Source organism: Xiphophorus hellerii, chromosome 11 (genome assembly GCF_003331165.1).
Source record: "Xiphophorus hellerii strain 12219 chromosome 11, Xiphophorus_hellerii-4.1, whole genome shotgun sequence".
Lineage (NCBI taxonomy): Eukaryota > Metazoa > Chordata > Actinopteri > Cyprinodontiformes > Poeciliidae > Xiphophorus > Xiphophorus hellerii.
The window spans coordinates 11,670,064-11,687,746 of NC_045682.1; the positions used below are offsets into that span (position 1 = coordinate 11,670,064).

A 17,683-nucleotide genomic window follows, 5' to 3' on the forward strand; every position below is an offset into this window, starting at 1 on the left:
CGTTATGTCCTCAAAGTTGGAGCTGATGGGAAAGCTTCTCTCTGCCTTTCCTGAATGCTCCCAATGTATACACAGTTTCCTGTGCAAAGAGCCCAGGCTCAAAAACAAAAACAGACGGGCTCTGAAGGAAGAGGAAAGTGGGAGGTGACTCAAGTGAGGGCCTGAAGGGCACAGATGGGAAACGAGCCGGGGGGGGGGGAGTGTTGGTGGACCAAGATGGACAACACGTGGTTCTCGTTACTAACTGCCTTGCATTTTATTGCTTTCCTTTTAAATTAGACTGCAGCTTCAATGGAAACACAGAATTAATCAGTGCAACGTGTTGACTTTAAATGCAGGGAGTTCGTTAATCATGGATTCCTCCACAGCTGCCCTCCATGTCTCCACCGGATCTATTTCAGTTACATCCCTGCTCTGGAATGCCAAGCCTGGTAAATATCATGTAATAGTGCAGGATATACCGTACGACCGGAGCCCTCTGACTCTCACCACATGGGAAAATAAAACTCTAAGGCAATAAATTTAATTTTATGACTTTGTGACTAAGGATAGATGAACTGCCTGTGACTGCACACCTCGCCCTACTGGAACTGTATAAGAAGATGCAGGAATCAAACATAAAATTGATGGAATGTCAAAAATTAATTTACAGTTTGTTGGAGCTGATTCACCTTGGAGAAGAGGTGAAGCATCTCTACGAATCCAGAATTGTTAAATCTTATTTTAAGACACAGTAATTCCACATTCTGTAAATTAGACTCACCAGTTCCTCGCTCTACCAATCAATCTTCCTTATCTTTGAGAAACACTGAGTTCCTTGCTGGATTTTTTTGCTGTACACCATCCTGATCCTGTTTTGGGGCTTGGTTTTAAATAGCCTTGTGATCTGGTGCTTACAACTTCTAGCTCATTCCTTTGTCAGTTTTTAAAATTCATAATGCCATTTTTAAATGTACTGTATATGATAAATGTCATACTAAACCAATGCTTACCAAGACATTTGGTGCACACATATCAAGATTCTCAGTCATGAATCCCAATTCAATGAACAGAACGCAACTGGATTACTTCACCTGTTTCTTGTAGATGTTTAATGTTTATAAAAGATAGGTTTTTAGTTCTGATTTTGGATGGGGGTAATATTTTAACAAAGTTAAGCACAAAATTACTAATACCTTTTACAGATTTTGCATATCTTTTGGCTTTGAACACATATTCAACCATTCATTAATTTAATTATTTCATTTTTCAATGAAATTACTGTAAAACATATTTGTTTAGTAATATTCTTCTAACAATCTAAATATTTTTGCCTGTCTCATTTTTATTAGAATCAAACTTCTTGGGTGAGTGAAAATAGTTTCACATCTAAATCTGTCAGTAGTAGAAAATATTTGGGTTTAACTCTACATGTCTAAATAATTTAAGGACCTCAATACGATATACTCCACATGCTCCACATGGTGTGATATTTGCAGTACAGTGCGATGAAGAGTGTTGACATGTCTGTTTGGATAAAACCAAAAACATACACAACACAGAACAGAGCAGCCAGCCTCTCAGTTATTTATCTACATTTCTAGAACAAGAGACAATCTCTTGAGAACTCAAAGTGCTCATTTAAGCGAAAGAAGATCTGTTTTTGGAAGAGCAGTGTAAAAAGTACAAAAATAGAAAACACTAAACAGCAAGACAAAGAGGAGAAGGTTCCAGCAGTTTCGAACTCCAGCCTTCGATGGCCGGTGTCCTGAAAACTTTTAGGTGCATCTTTAATTCAGGAGGACGACTGGAATTTGAAACACCTGATCTGTGGAGGCGAGTTGATTCAGACTCACCTCCCCAGATTAATGTGATGGAGGTGGGATGAACATCAGAGTTAGAAACCTAGAACTATCAGCTTATAATGAGAACTGAAGAAGCCTTCTGGATAAGAGGTGAAACATCTTAAAACCAAAATAAAAGTCCAGTTTCCTCCTATTTTAGCACTTTTGAAATACAGTACACATGAAGCAATATCAACATTACTTGGAAAAAAGGGAGTTCTGTCCAAGTCCTATATCTGGTTTACTTTTACCTACCTTTTGACCCTTCCCAGCAGCTGTGGGAAATATAACATTTTAGCTTTAAAAGGAACCCCAGTGATTAATGGCAACGCTCCAGAGCTATCACTGCTCTGTTTAATATCCTCTATATTCATCTATTCTACTCCCCAAAGTCCAAGACAAGCAAACAAGAAAGCAGTTTGGGAGACGTGCACCTCAAAGAAACCTCAGACAGCATAGAAGTTGATTTAGTAGAAAGAGAAAAAAAAATACAATATGGTTATTTAACATGATTTACTTAATACATTTTATAACAAACACATTGCTGAACACATTACAGGGAATATGGACGTTCTTAGTAATGGAGAGGTCTGGTTTGTGAAAGAAATTGTTTTGGTGCTAAAAGTGTTTTGTGAATGTCACATGTTTGAGCAATGACCAGGCCTACCCTCTGCAAAACAAAGGTTTCTTTCTACACCATAGGAAGAGGACATGACATCATCCTGCTCATACAAAGCCTCAATATCCCACTCTTTCTTTGGGCTGGTAAATTAAAAAGAAAAAAAAAAGACATAGTATTGTAAGTGAATAATAGGGTTCACTTGTGTCTTTATTTTTAGTTTTTGAGTACATGTCTGATGGGTTCCATATGTAATGCTTTGACTTTTATATTTGTAACTCATCTGGTGCTCAGCTTAGTGAGGAAATGATGCAAAGAGAAGAAAAAAAATCAAGACATAAATGAATAATTACTGCATAAATCTTGCTGTGCATGTACGTCTCAATAAATTATAATTTGATTATGCACGTTTGAAAGATGAAACACACCAAAAATATCCTTTAAACAGGTATTAAACATCCTTTTCTCTTAGCTGTTTCCGAATTACATTTTTTATTGGTATAATGTAATATTAAAAATCCCAATTGTCATGTTTTTTTACATATAAGTGGAAAATCATAATAATTAAAGATAAAGACTTGGGGGGGAAAGAAACTGTCTAAAATAAAAAATGCATAAATATTCACCCTCTTCAAGTTAGTATTTAATACTAACTTTGGCAGTCAGTCTGTGTGGATAGATATCAGCTAAAAAAGCAAAAATAGTGATAAAAATTAATTTGTAAAAGCAATGAAAGAGTAAAACATTAAAGGGGAGAGTTCTATCTATCTATCTATCTATCTATCTATCTATCTATCTATCTATAGCTCTAACTACATTTCTTTTATATACACCTTTATTTAGTTTCATGTTCCCTGAACTTCAGACAGATTAATAGATAACTCCTTTTGCCACATGTAGTACTTTCCAACTTTTCATCCAAGCTCTCTTGTTCAGGCCATGTTTCCTGTCAATGTGCCAGCTGCAAAGCCTTGTTAAAGTCTAAAAGCATTCTTCAGTAACCACAAATTAATTTGCAGATCAACTTATGCAGGTATTTGTTTTAATGCAAAATACAGGAGGATTTGCATTTCATTACAACAATGTCACTGATGTATTTTTAAGTATATTTCACAAACACATAATATTCTGTGGCCATCATTTTGCACTACACACTAGACAATGCATTATTTTATTCATAGGTGGCAAAATAAATTTGCACAGGTCTAATATCAGCAGGTGCCAAAACACACCAGCAGATTCAATTTTAGACCCATGCTGTCAGAAGCACAGACGGATGTTAATTTCCTCTTCAAATGATAATAGTACATTTATTTTCATGGGCACATTGTGCTGCTCATGGCCACTTTTTCAATTCTGATGGAATAATTAAGGAAGAGTCATTTTAGTGTCATTGCTGAAGGTTACTGAAAACTAAGAACAATGTTTTAAGCCTACAGTATGACACATGTTCACATCAAATACTGACTACAGACTTAAAGACAATTAAGTAAAATAAAGTTTTTTCAGTGTTTTACGCTGGCTTGCACAGTTATCAGTTAAAAAACGACACGATGAAATTATTTTCATCGATATTGAAAAAAACTAAACGATCAACTACAGTATAATTATCACAAAAAACACACATTACTTATTGTGAGGACTTTGATATATTGTGAAATTTCTTAGTAGCAAACATCATCTATTTTAATACAGCAATAAAAGGCCTATGTCAAATATTTTCTAAGAGGACGTGTTTCAATGGAACCCGATGATCACACTCATACACTGCCCCCTGCTGGTGGAACCTCGTCTATTACAGTACACTGTCTTCGACAAGCTCAAATACTATCTCTAGTAAACTGTTGTAATTAAGAAAGTTAGTTTTGTAACGAGGGATATTTCAACCTATACATATCTAATGATACATCAGGAGCACAATTTGAAAAATAATTAAATGTTACCCCTAGCAAATGCAAATTTCTAACAAGAATGCTTCCGATATATGCTCGAGACACTGAGGGATGTATTAGTACTGTCAGTAAATCTCTGTAACAAATACACCTATGTACATGTCTCTCATTTACTATGTGATAATTCAAGCCTGTGTCACCTGGAGTGTGAATGGCGCAAATAAAGTAACTTTGCAATCATTGCTTTTGATGCAGCAGTTCTGTGAAAATGCATTTGTCTCCGAACTGATTTTTTTGAGGGATTTTCCTGTTTTGTCACAAAACATTTTTTAATTATTACATCAATTTTAATATCAGAGATAAACAAAATAAATACAAAGTGTAAATGATGATTTTATTTAGTAAGAAACAAAACTATCCAAACTGACTTGATATGTATAGTCAGTTTGAAAAAGTATGAATGTGAATATGAAAAAGTAAACACCTCTTTATTAAATATTAAATAAGGGGTGAACTGTACAAACCAGTTTTAGAACTCTTTAATAAAGCACCAACAACAAAAAACATCAGTAGAATCAATTAGAGAAACTATTTTTATTATAAGCTTGTAAAAACCTAAAGATACAAAAACAAAAAGGCTCAACAAAACAACCTCATTTTTGACACATCCACCCAAAAAAGCTTTGAAAATAAAATTGGTCAAGTGATATTCTTCAAGAGTTCAAATAGCATTGTTTTAAACTTTAAAATGTCAGCTAAGTTGTTTTAAAACTAAATGCTTTTCTTTACCGGTCTACACACTCATTCTACCACCCCAAAAATAATGTCATTCATTAAGGAGAGATAAAAAAAACACATATAGTGTTTAAAATATGTTGCACTAGTACTACAGTATACTGCCAATTAATGAGGTGTGCAAAATTGTTTCTCATACATAAATGCTTCCTTAATGAGAAGCAACCTTTGGCGATTCTGACACATGACTCTGACACAAAAACATATAAGGAGTGAAATGTCAACGGTGACAGTGCACACTTTTCAGTTTCGAAAAAAGAATTTGAAAGCACCCCATGTTCTAAAATGATATAAAAATAATAATAAAAAAATCATCCAAATAATTTGATATATGTCAGAAACATGCTACAATAGAAGGAAATATGCTGATTTTCCTTCAGCAATTTTCTATAATGTTGATTTTCTTTAAAAGTTAAAAGTGGTATACAATCCATCACCTATTAGTAAGTCCCACATGAAACAAACCATATAAGGCTTTAAAATAACAAAGAAAATAATAGTTTTACAAAGAAAATTATTTTGGCTCATTAAACTTGCTTCTTATAGAAACTTCCTATGATTGTAATTATCACTTAAGTTACTAAAGCAGATTTATTTTACTAATGCAAGAGAAGTATAAATATAACTAAAAATGACTTTGGAGTGATAAAACTTACAATGTCATTGTAACCTTAAATTATACCATAAGTATGAGACAAAATTTCAAAGTAAAAAACATCAGTGTCAGTATGAGACTACCTTGAAAAAGGAACAAGTCTATCACTTAAAACCATCATACCAGGTATAACTGCATTTCTGACTTCATACTAACCATAGTATATTGATATTACTGTATTTGTAGCATATGTTTGTTTTCTCCATCTTGGAAGAAGAGGTTTTGTTTGTCATTTGCTGTTAAACTGATACAAATCTGAATCCTTCATGTGTAACCAAGGTGATCATAGTTGGATCTTCATCAGTTGGATGGGCTCTGAACAACCTAATGGGTTTCCTCAGACCTGTACTATTTCCAATAAAACTAAATAGTGATTCATCAGCAATATAAACTGATTCTGCTGGAGATATGATGTGATCAGTCTGGAATTGAAAAGCTTTCAGACACAGGGCCTTGCAAAGGTATTGATGCCCTTATAGTAATATAAACTATTGTGTTATAATAAAATGTATTTTATTGGGATTTTATGTGGGACAAAATCAGAGTACAGCATTATTAAAAAGTGAAAGGAAAATATGCATGCTTTTATATACTATCTTAAAGTATCATAAGAGTATGCCATGCGTATAGATTCTGCAAATTTAAATCTAGTGCAACCAAATATCTTTACAAGTCTCCTAATTAAAACTAGTCTCTGATTAGTTATCAGTTTTTATTCAGCTGTTCTGTGAAAGACACAGAGGTTTGCTAAAGAACATCAGTGAACAAACAGCAGCATGAAGACCAGGGCTAAAGCTCTGGATACTTTTAAATCATGATGAGGTTATAAAAAAACGACCAAGCGTTGGACATCTCACAAAGCACTGTCTAACACACTTGGATCAAGTTGATGGGTCATTAGCAAAGCTTCTGCAGAATGTGATTTATGTAGGACATTGGCCCTTGAGGACTGGAGTTGGACTGGTCACACCGTTCCTATACTGAAAACTGCTTGAAGGCATATCATGTTCTAGGAATGCCTTTCTTCAACACAGCGTTGATAGGAAGGTGGGAGGAGCTAAATACATGGCAAGTGAAAGGAAAATGTATTAAGCTACAAAAGGCTTGAGTCTGGGATGGAGAATTTGCTTCCAGCAGAAGAACGACCCAATAAATATGCAGCTATAAACACATTTGGGTTGCCAATTGAGAATCTGTGGCAATACTTCATAATTGATGTTCACAAACTCTCTCCATCCAACCTGAGTGAACTGCAACTATTTTACATTAAAAAAATAACATTTTCTGTAGAGCAGAGACAGGAAATCTTTAAGCTCCAATCTCAGCAAAAGTGTTGTTTGACCAAGAAATTATGCAGGGAATATAAATGTTATTACACAATTTGCAAAATAGTTTGCCAATCATTCCACTTCTGAATAATGCATGATTTTGTGTTGTTCCATCACAAAAAAATCCTCCCAAAAATCTTTCAACTTTGTGCTCATCACTTGAGAAAATTAAAGAAAAGATTCAAAGGTATTCTTACCTTTGCTTAGCACTGCAAACGATCCGCTTACATTTGAGGTACTTCATGTGCAAAAAATTAATAGTATAAATTCCTCCTTCTTAAGACATTGTTAGGCAATGTTTACCTCTGCTGGCCTCACTATGTAATCTCTCTCTCTAAGAAAACCTGCATCCTGGAACCTATTCAGCATCACATTACAAGATCAACAGATTATGACTTTGTTAAGTCATACAACAACCAATCATTGCTTCTCAGGTGCCAAAACAAGGACCTGGTCAGTATGAAGTGGTGGAGAGACAGGCAAATAATAAGGCATGAGTGTGAATTAATCAGCGTCTGACAGGTAACAATGGTATAAAAATATTAAAAAACTACTGGAATGACAGCTGAAGTTAACAATTCAGTGATTGAAGATTACATTCCTAACAACATAAAGAAATAAAACATGGATATGCAAAACTGTGCTAAATAACTGGAATATCATCTCATCAAAGAGAATTTAGTTTGTCAGTTATCTAATAACCTTTCAGCACACAGTGGTCTCGACCTCATAGAAAATAATGGGTGTCAAACTCAAGGCCCGGGGGCCAAATCTGGCCCGCCACATCTGTTTATGTGGCTCTCATGTCTCTATAGGGCGACATAAATACAACTTCAAGATACTGGTTGTGTGCTTAAGTATTATTTTACCAGTCAAACCAAATTAGTTTTTAGTGCCAAAGTACATCAATGTGAAGAATTGTTGAATATGAATTAATTTTTGACATTACCCTACATCCAGTGGGCTTGTCAGCAACTGACCTATTGGCGGTCGCAATGTGCCTTGGCATCATGTCAAGCCACATTATTTAAACTGTTTTGTTAATAGGTAGTTCTATTAATAAATTCTGCCACATCCGGCCCTTTGAGGAAATTCAGGATCTTGATGTGGCCCGAACTGTTAATGATATCAGGATAAGGACTTGTTTTCTTTCAGAGTCCTCAGCTCTGAGGCTGACCAATGTTAACTGTGATATTCACATAGAGAGGATACCTCCCGACCGATAAAGTGTCATATACGCAGCTGTTGAGTCCATCAACTCTCCACATCTTTGTCGTTTGTCCTAATAACCTCATCCTAGAAAAGAAGAAATACTGAAATTATAATCAAGATAAATATATTGCGATTGACTGAAAAGACTGGATATTTTCTGTGAACACAAAACAACATAAATAAAAAAAAAATCATATATCCACTCACCTGTTTTTGTTAACCTGATTTCCAGAGTCTCGTTTGTGAAACACCATGGTATAGCGCGCTACGTTAGCAGGGGGACGTACAATTTTCATTTTTTGCTGTTCAACTCTGTAAAGCAGAGCCAGATGAATCAAACAAGTCATTGTAGTGGATTACATCTGCTTCAAATGTGACAGCATACAGATAATCCTTCTTACTCTAATATAATATTCCTCACCTCACTCTAAGGTCATCATCTTCTCCACCCCATCCCCAGTAGTTGTTTGAGAAACCATTTACTTGAAAAAACTGGTCTTTGGTCATGGCAGTGACTCCACCAAAGTAGCCTTTGTAACGGAGTCTGAGGAGAAAATAAGATAAGATAAGATAAGATAAGATAAGATAAGATAAGATAAGATAAGATAAGATAAGATAAGATAAGATAAGATCAGATTTATTTGTCATTGTCATCAACAGATTACAACGAGATTGAGATTTGCTCGACTCGAGTTAAGATGCAGGTTATGTGTATATACATAATAAATAGACAGCCTTCTTGATAATAACAGACTTTAAGTTTTCACCAGAGAAGCATGTCACCAGTTAATATCAGTTTTTTATAATAAAGGGAGCAGAGTGAAGAATATTCACAAGGCCCAGCCTTGAAAGACCTTCATTTATATACGTACTTGTATCCGGTGACATTGCGGCCGACTACCAGGTGTCTGGGCTGCTGGTCACAGATGTATAAATTGTGATCATTCTCAGGAACCAGGTCCACATCGTGGAAGATGAAGCATTCCCAGCTAAAGTCTTTTATTGCCTCCAAATATCCAACATTAAGTAACTTGGCTCTGTTAAAAGTTGCATCACCCGCCTTGAATGAAAGAAAGCAAAATGAAAACCCTAAATTTGACATGAACTTCAAGGTATTATTTAGAATGCACGGTCATATTGCTGTACGCCTCTTTAATTTTGTTATATTACAGTCAGATAAGACTGACAAGGAAACAAATGAAATCCTTTTAGCTAAATATCCAGGATTATAGTAAAACCTACAGTGACTTTATTAAGAGAAGCCAAACACAGGAAATAGAAAGCATACAAGTTCTGGCTTGATTTGAAGAAATTAAAATCCAACTTAAAAAAATCATTATAAACAGAAATAAAGAAAATTGTCTAGAAAAAATTTATTTATTTAGATCCTGTCCACCTTTCTTAAATGAAAAAAAATTTATTTAGGTAATGAAATTTGAACTAAAACAGAATTTCAGCACTTTTCCATTTTCTCAACATGTTTCCATACACACACATATTCATCAAGAGTATTATCATGTTTTCCAGTTTCCTTCGTCGACAGAATGTAATTTTATCTTTGACTGTGAAAAAGCCCTATTTATTTTCAGATTGCCTCTGGCGTATCACATTAACATATCTGCTTAGAGATAATTTGCATTTGGCAGGTGAGGTTGACCTAGTTCGCTTCACTGTTCCCTAACAAAGTATCATATCAGCACCGCATGAGAAGCGCACAGCATGTTTTTTGCATGTTTTATTTGTAAGTTATTGCCAGGGTTCCTAGATATTTTTCCATGTAAAAACAGTACACTTAAGAAAGACAGAAAGAAAGAAATAACAAAAGAAAGGACACAAAGAAGGAAGAAAGGGAACAAGGAGAGAATGAAATAAAACACAGGTGGACTTGTGACACATCGCAAAAGGAGCAGAACATAAGCAGCTGAGGACATGATTTCAACACCCCTGCAGTAAAGGAATGGAAGGAAGAAAACAAAGGAAGGAGGAGTGAAATGAAATGTGTAAAACACAAGTAAAGAAATGAAACAGGACACAAGGAAGTAAAGGAATGTAGAGCACCGACAGAAGAGAGGTAGCACAAAGAAAACTGAAAGGAGGAAAGAAAGAAAGCAGGGATACAACATTCAAACAATAACGTGAAATTTTTTTTCTTCACACCAATTAAGATCTAGATTGCCAGGAATGTTGATATAGGGGAGGACAATCTTAAAAAATACATTAAATGATGAGCCAAGTACAATCATATTAAATAATGTTTAATGATACCTACTAATTTGATTAAATCTGTGTTGTCATAAAAATGTCTGACTGGTGTAGATGGTAGTCACCTTTACCAACTGCGAGTGTAACTGAGGGGGTGATGTTTTAGAAATGTAGACATCGTTATTGCATCATTCCAATTTTCTTTGGTTCACAACAAAACCTCAACTCAAATACAAGGAGAACGGGTAAGCGATATCAACAGTAAGCACAAACTGGCTTTACCTGCATGACATGCAGAAATGTACCTGGTGGATGACATAGATGGCGTAGTGAAGCTGCTGCCGCTGCAGAAAGGGGTGCAGGTGGTGCAGGAGGTAGAGGAGGTGTCTCTCCCGGTTACGATGTGGAATGAGGATGGCTACACTGTGCCTTGCTTTACAGTCTGACGGCTCATACTCTCCTTTAGTCACTACTTTGTTTTCCTTTTCTACATCCTTGAGGTTCAGTGAAGATTCAAAGGTCAGCTTCGAAGCTCCCACTGGAGAAACAATGTTGAGAGAAATTTAGGCAGACATTCAACTCTGCAGTGAACTTCTGTCAGTTTCTCCATAACTGAAATACTTGCAGCAATGAAGCATAAGTAAGTTTTTATATTTACAGTCATATTTAGAATATGCATTCTGATGAGTCGTTTGTGAGAATAAAATTAACCTTTGAAAATAAAGCTTTAAGCAAATATTAAACCTAACTTATATGTGATGTAGTAGTACTCTAATCTTAAATGTTGTGTTTTCCTTAGTCCATTAGTGCTAATTAACAGAAATAAAGACTTGAACACATTGTTCAGTCTATGATTGATTGATATACAGTACAGACCAAAAGTTTGGACACACCTTCTAATTCAATGGGTTTTCTTTATTTTCATGACTATTTATAAGGCAAGAAATCCCACTTATTAACCTGACAGGGCACACCTATGAAGTGAAAACCATTTCAGGTGACTACCTCTTGAAGCTCATCAAGAAAATGCAGAGTGTGTGCAAAGCAGTAATCACAGCAAAAGGTTGCTACTTTGAAGAAACTAGAATATAAGGGGTATTTTCAGTTGTTTTACACTTTTTTGTTTAGTGCATATTTCCACATGTTATTCATAGTTTTGATGCCTTCAGTGTGAATCTACAATGTCAACAGTCATGAAAATAAAGGAAACTCATTGAATTAAAAGGTGTGTCCAAACCTTTGGTCTGTACTGTATGTTTCATATAGTGAATTAAGTTACTAAAGAAAGAATAAAATAATTGTATAGTAATTTCAGATTTAAAAATGCAACAAAAAAAATAAAAATCCCTCTATATATTCTGCATTCTAACAGACACTGGGACATTTCAGGTCAAAATAAGTTGGTAATTGAAACTGTTCCTGATTTCATTCACCTTGAATAAAATCCTGCTCCACCTGAAGAAAAGCTGCCCTAAGGTATTTTGCTTGTTTCAATGATGAGTCATTTTTAAACAACCCGCACCTTTTGGTACGTTTGATTCAAACCGATGTAGCACATTCTTTTTTGGGAGTGTTAATCTAGGCCTGGACATCGTGAAAATGCGTCTGTCTCTACTAGTTGAGACATATGGGAAATGTATTAGATTGCTCTCATATTTATTGGGCAGAAATCCCTCCCTGACCAGTTTCTGTTCTGCTCGGAGATTTGTATAACCTTTCCCTGATGTATGTCTTTAACACTTCACAACTTTGCTATCAACTATGGGCACATTATCAAACTCTTCATAGCATAGGTGGATTTGATTTAAAGTTTATCAAATAAATCACAATTTATGGCTTTCGCGCCAGCCCTGTTTAGTCCATTTTAGTCAAACTCTAATTTGTTTGCATAGAAAGTCAGGTTAATTTGGAGAGATGTGAATGCGGACTCTGGTCTGCCTAAAAACCAGAATCCTTGGTTCAGTTGAAGGGAACTCTGGTGTGACTCAAATGCATGTCAATAGCAAGTGAACTGAAGACCGCACCAAAAGCAGGAAGAGGACTTAGGTTAGGACATTCTGGGTAAATACGATCAAAACAAACACGTGAGTCTAGGGTTAGAGGGTGAAATGGCTCATGGCCTTTTGCCCAGGACAAAAGAGAAATTCTACAACTACTAAAATCTAACGCCACTACATTATTGTTTACATTTCATGAATAAAGAAGGTCAGATGTTTTTGTGTTGTTTCCTTCAGTGGTTCTTGGTGCAGTGTCACCACAGGTAAGGGGGTAAACAGGTTGTTCAAAGGGTTTGGTTTGTTTGACACCAGGCAGTGTGAAAGAAAACTACTCCTGCTGGAAATGTAACAAATGTTGAATTGTGGATCCCCAATTGCACCAAGTCATCCGGATAAGATTTGAAAACACCCTACCATGGTCAAGAAAATCAAAATGAATCATTACGACTGCATAAAACACCTGGCATTTTAACATGAATATGAGAACTATGTTATTTGCTTTCTATATAAATACCAACCAAGATGAATGACACAAATCTATTTAGTCAAATGAAGGATGTAGAAAAATAGTAATCCCCATTTGAAATATCACTTTGAAATATACTTACCTAGCAATGGAGACTTCTCTGGACACTCATCTTTTTCTGCTGAAATATTTGTGTGACTGGCTTCTGCGATCCTTGAGTTAAGTTCATCCCTCTGTTTGTCTTCTTTTACAGGAGTTTGTGTTGTAGCAAAGTTATCATCAATGGTCCTGTTAGTGTCCCCAGTAAAGCTGGCCTTCCAAGCCAGGACTGACAACAAGAGACCAATCAGAACAGCATATTTGCACTTTCGCGAAACCTTTTTGATGGCTGTACAAACAATCATGATTTTGCCGATGTGACCACAGCAGCAGCGAATGTAGATGCTGCTATGTGTAGTTTAGGAGATTTCCATACAGGGCATTACTGAAGAAATACAGTTGGTCACAGAATCAGTGGTAAGTCATCCCATTCTCGTGAAACATCCTCCGTGACTATAAAGTCAGCAAATTGCAGGAATAATCACTTTCGCTCAGATGGCTTTAAGAATAAAAGTTTATTAAAAAAAATATCTGTCCCCAGATCTGAAGCCAACCACAGGAACTCTTTTATAACTGTGAAGAGATCAAAGGAAGAAAACAGATGACCAAATATGGATAATTTACATCAGGATAAAGTACAAACATGCAAAATATCTGCTAAAAATATTTTAGTTGTCTTCTTTTCTTAAAGTAACAACAAATTGCATTTCTAAAAAAAGTAGTTATTTGATAGATTACAGATTCCTTATGTCTTTGGGGGGGGGGGTTGTTTCAGATCATCAACGAATTCAAATTTCAGACAAACATAACCTGACTAAATACAAAATATTGTTTTCTAAAGATTATTTAAAAGTATCCAAGCTGCAACAACTGTCACCAAGCACTTGTGATAACTGGCACTAAGTTTTAGTTTAATTCAGCCACATTGAAACGTTTTTCAAGCATAAATGGCCACTTAATGTAAGTGCAGACTTTAATTAGGCCAATCTAAAACTGTTAGTCTTTTTAATATGTTTTAGCAGGGTTTTTTTCTTTTTAGCTAATTAACCTTGCTTTTATTTAAATGTAATATCTATTTGTTATCTCATGGTTTGTTACATCATCTCAATTTTAGCTATGAACAATTTTAGCAACTTTTCATTAATGGATATATTTTTTATGTATTTAAGTCACTAGTCTTGGCAAATATAGTCATTTGTTTTTTGTAGAATTCTGTTCTTTAATACATAATACATGCTAAACATATTGTATTGTTTAGCATGTATGCTTTTAACTTTAATCTCTATGATTTTAGGTCTGTGACTTTAAATTATTTGTTAATTTTTATTTTGTTTCACTTCATGTAATAATATGTGCACCACCAGTGTTACATGTTCAAGTTACATATTTATTGTTCCACAGTTCCTCTTCACCACAGACTGATTTATTTATCTCTTAAGGGTCTTATCAATAATTGTTTCTCTCTTTATTTGTTTGATCATTTTTAATGTGTGTCGCTTACTCCTTGTAAACCTTTCTGCTCTCAACCTCTGTAAACCCCTTCGTGTTACATTTAGCAGTATGAAAAGGGCTTCATCTGAACAATTTGCTTTATCATGGATACCTGAGTACGAGTCATGAGCCTGTTTCTCATATTTCTAAGTGTAGGTCAAACAAGACTGCCAAGAATAGTCTATGCTTTATTAATCAACATAACAGAAGACTCATAAATGGTTAATACATATTCTTCATTTCAAAAGTCCTTATTTGTCTAACATCCAGAAATTCAAGTGCATGTTTGGATTATTTTGATGTAAAAAATATAAAAATCTCATGTATAAATGACCTATAGACAGCTAAAAAAATATAATCTCATACTCTGATCAAAAAAATAAGTAACTAAACTTGATAGATAATACATAACGTCCCTAAAACAGCAGCTGACTGTACTGATATTCATGTTAAACGAAAATCTGCACTATATAACGACGACACTATTTGGAAAAAAACGTGGGTCTGATACTACTAAATCTGTAAAAACAAATATATTATCAAAGCAATTGAAGTTATCACAATTATTATTATTGACAACAGAGACATGCTAACCAGAGATAGCTCATTATTATGAATACAAAGACCGAAGCAAGAATATTACCATTACAATCGGTCTATATCGTTAATATTAGTGTTTAATGACAATAATAACTGAGCCAGACGAGTTCAGACGTAACAAATAAACTACAGGCTAGCAGACGAGTGCGGATGTAACAGCTACATCATCACTCAGTGCTTTATAAGTTAACATTTCAGCGTAATAATAGCAATAAACAACAGCCAAAACCACACACGGGTTAGTATAACTAAAGGGAAAAGAGCATTTATATTTACAATTTACGATTGTTACAGGCTTAAATTGCACAGCTTACCTTAATTAAAAACCAACTTTAAACGCCAGCTATCAAGAACAAACAAAAACGTGTAAAGTCAACTACAAGCGTTTCCTCTTACAGTATTTTCAAAATAAAATGTATATTTTTCTTTTCTTGGTGAACGCTGGAAATTGTATATTAGTAGTAGCCTAAGTGTTCTATTGTTGTTTATTTTGTTTTCATTACGGAACGTAAACAGACATTCTTTTCACATTTTAAATGTAATTTGTAACTTCTCCCACACGTTTTGATATGCATTTGGTGTCTTGAGATAAAAAGAAACTGTCAAAAATTTACATATTTATAGTCCTGTTTCATAATTACGTACTTAATAATATAGTGTTGATTTAATTGTTAAGCGTCATTTACAAACTGAAAGACATTTAATGTGAAGCTGAAGTCTGGTTTTGTCATGTACTTCCGGTTCACTTTTTTCCAAAATAAGACGCCGTCAATGCTGTCAAAATTTTAGACATCAAGTGTAAAATGTTATTAACAACAATATCCTCTACAAATGTCTGCTATTATAGATCATATCTTTCATATGCTCGTATTTATTATTATATTTTTTATGCGAGAACTCCTGCCTGGCCTGGCAACTGTTTCTTTCTTTTCTTTGCTGTGAGGCGTTTTTTATATAATGATCGAACCAACGTTTAATCACTTGACTGTATAATCTGATTCAACACTGTTTTTCACTTTGTTTTTATCTAATCTATTTCAACTAACCTTTGGCTATGTAACATTTGTTTGACAGTTGATACATCCAAATCAAGGCAATACTAGCAGCTGGTCCCAACTATTTAAAATTATTTATGTTTTATACTGCAAAGAAAGAAAATCTACTAAAATTCTCAAAAATGTTTTTTTGTAATTAGAAGAGAGGCTATTCCAGATATTCCCAGTATGTGGTGCCTTTCACTTTCAAGATGATCTGATTGCTGGACTATGTCCATGCTCCCAAAACAAAAGGGTTGTTTCAGGTGGTTTTAACAGATGTTCCTCAGTCAGAAATTTGACAAATACGTTTTGGGAAAAGTAAAGCAGAGGTTTTGTTTGTTGTCAATAAAAGAGCTTGTTTTTTTTTTTTTTACAAAGAGACAGCGGATTAAAGTATTGCATAAAAGCGCTGAGAGGCAGCACAGCAGCTTTATAGGCTTTGTTGTCTTATTTGGTAAAACTGTGAACATTTGCACAGCCATATAACTTGTAAAATTGGTTTCCAACCTGAGCATTAAAAAGAAATTTTCTATCTTCATGTCACAATGAACTCCAAAATCTCAGACCAAGTTCCACAGGACTGGAATGTGAAATGCTACCACATTTGCTTTTAGAAAGGCAATTCTTAATAAATAATTCCAGTCAACATTATGGGAGCTGGAGATTTCCAAACTCCTTTTTCTGTTTCAATCTTTGTTCATCAAATCCACACTTATCTCTCAAAAGAAGCCACTTAAAGTTTATTATGTTTCCTTCTATACTTTCTGAACCACAGCTGCTCAAGAAATAGTTGAAGACTTCATATTTTAAGAACTGGAAAGGTGTTTTTTTCTCCTTTTTTATCTGTTGAAAAAACATGATGATAAGGTTAGTGGAAATGAGACTAACATGTCAAGGTGACCTACACTCCTTGCATTTAACAGAGACTTGTGATTAGCATGTAGCAGACAGAGAAAACTCCTCGAAAGAAACACAACAGAACAGCATAGACATATGATTACTGTACAACCACACATTGCTGGAGTTTTATGTTATAGATCAAAACAAAGTAGTGCATAATTGTGGTGTGAAAAGAAAATGGTACATGTTTTTCAAATGTTTTATACAAACAAATTTGGTCTTTCATGTTTTATTTCATGGTCCTGGTGGAAGGCAAATCTTGTCCAATTTTTTGATGCCTTTTGCTGGTTTTCTGCAATAAATTTCATTTTCTATTCAGCACTGATCCGCTTTTCTGTCTGTGTTGAAGAAAGGCATCCTTAGAGCATAACGCTATGTGAGATTCATCCAGAGTTTTTATGGGCCTCTTGGGTGCTTCTCTGATTCAAGTCTTCCTTTCCCTTCCTCTCAGTTTATGTTGACAGCCATGTTTTGTGGCTTTTTTTTTCAACTTTATCCCTGACCAGTCTGCTGTGTTCTGTGGTTTTCATGATGCTTGCTCACTATTGTTCCATAAGAAGCCTTTGA

At 34.8% G+C, this 17,683-nt stretch overlaps 1 protein-coding gene across 1 annotated transcript; it reads right to left on the minus strand.

Annotated features, from left to right (window-relative positions):
* Positions 1 to 4,857: 4,857 nt before the first annotated feature.
* Positions 4,858 to 15,564, minus strand: b4galt4 (UDP-Gal:betaGlcNAc beta 1,4- galactosyltransferase, polypeptide 4). The gene is made up of 7 exons (XM_032576941.1): positions 15,494 to 15,564; positions 13,132 to 13,661; positions 10,832 to 11,064; positions 9,197 to 9,384; positions 8,746 to 8,868; positions 8,532 to 8,636; positions 4,858 to 8,408 (listed from the first exon to the last, which is right to left on the minus strand). The coding sequence occupies exons 2-7, from the start codon at positions 13,391 to 13,393 to the stop codon at positions 8,273 to 8,275; spliced, it is 1,047 nt and encodes a 348-aa protein (XP_032432832.1). The 5' UTR covers positions 13,394 to 13,661; positions 15,494 to 15,564; the 3' UTR covers positions 4,858 to 8,272.
* Between the last annotated feature and the right edge of the window lie 2,119 nt (positions 15,565 to 17,683).

What these genes read in the sequence shown, in the direction of transcription:
- b4galt4 (XM_032576941.1), bottom strand. Translation starts at nt 13,393, where the DNA reads ATGATTGTTTGTACAGCCATCAAAAAGGTTTCGCGAAAGTGCAAATAT. An exon ending in AGAGAAGTCTCCATTGCTAG is followed by an intron (nt 11,065 to 13,131) that starts GTAAGTATATTT and finishes TTGTTTCTCCAG; the next exon opens with TGGGAGCTTCGAAGCTGACC. An exon ending in GATGATGACCTTAGAGTGAG is followed by an intron (nt 8,637 to 8,745) that starts GTGAGGAATATT and finishes TCTGCTTTACAG; the next exon opens with AGTTGAACAGCAAAAAATGA.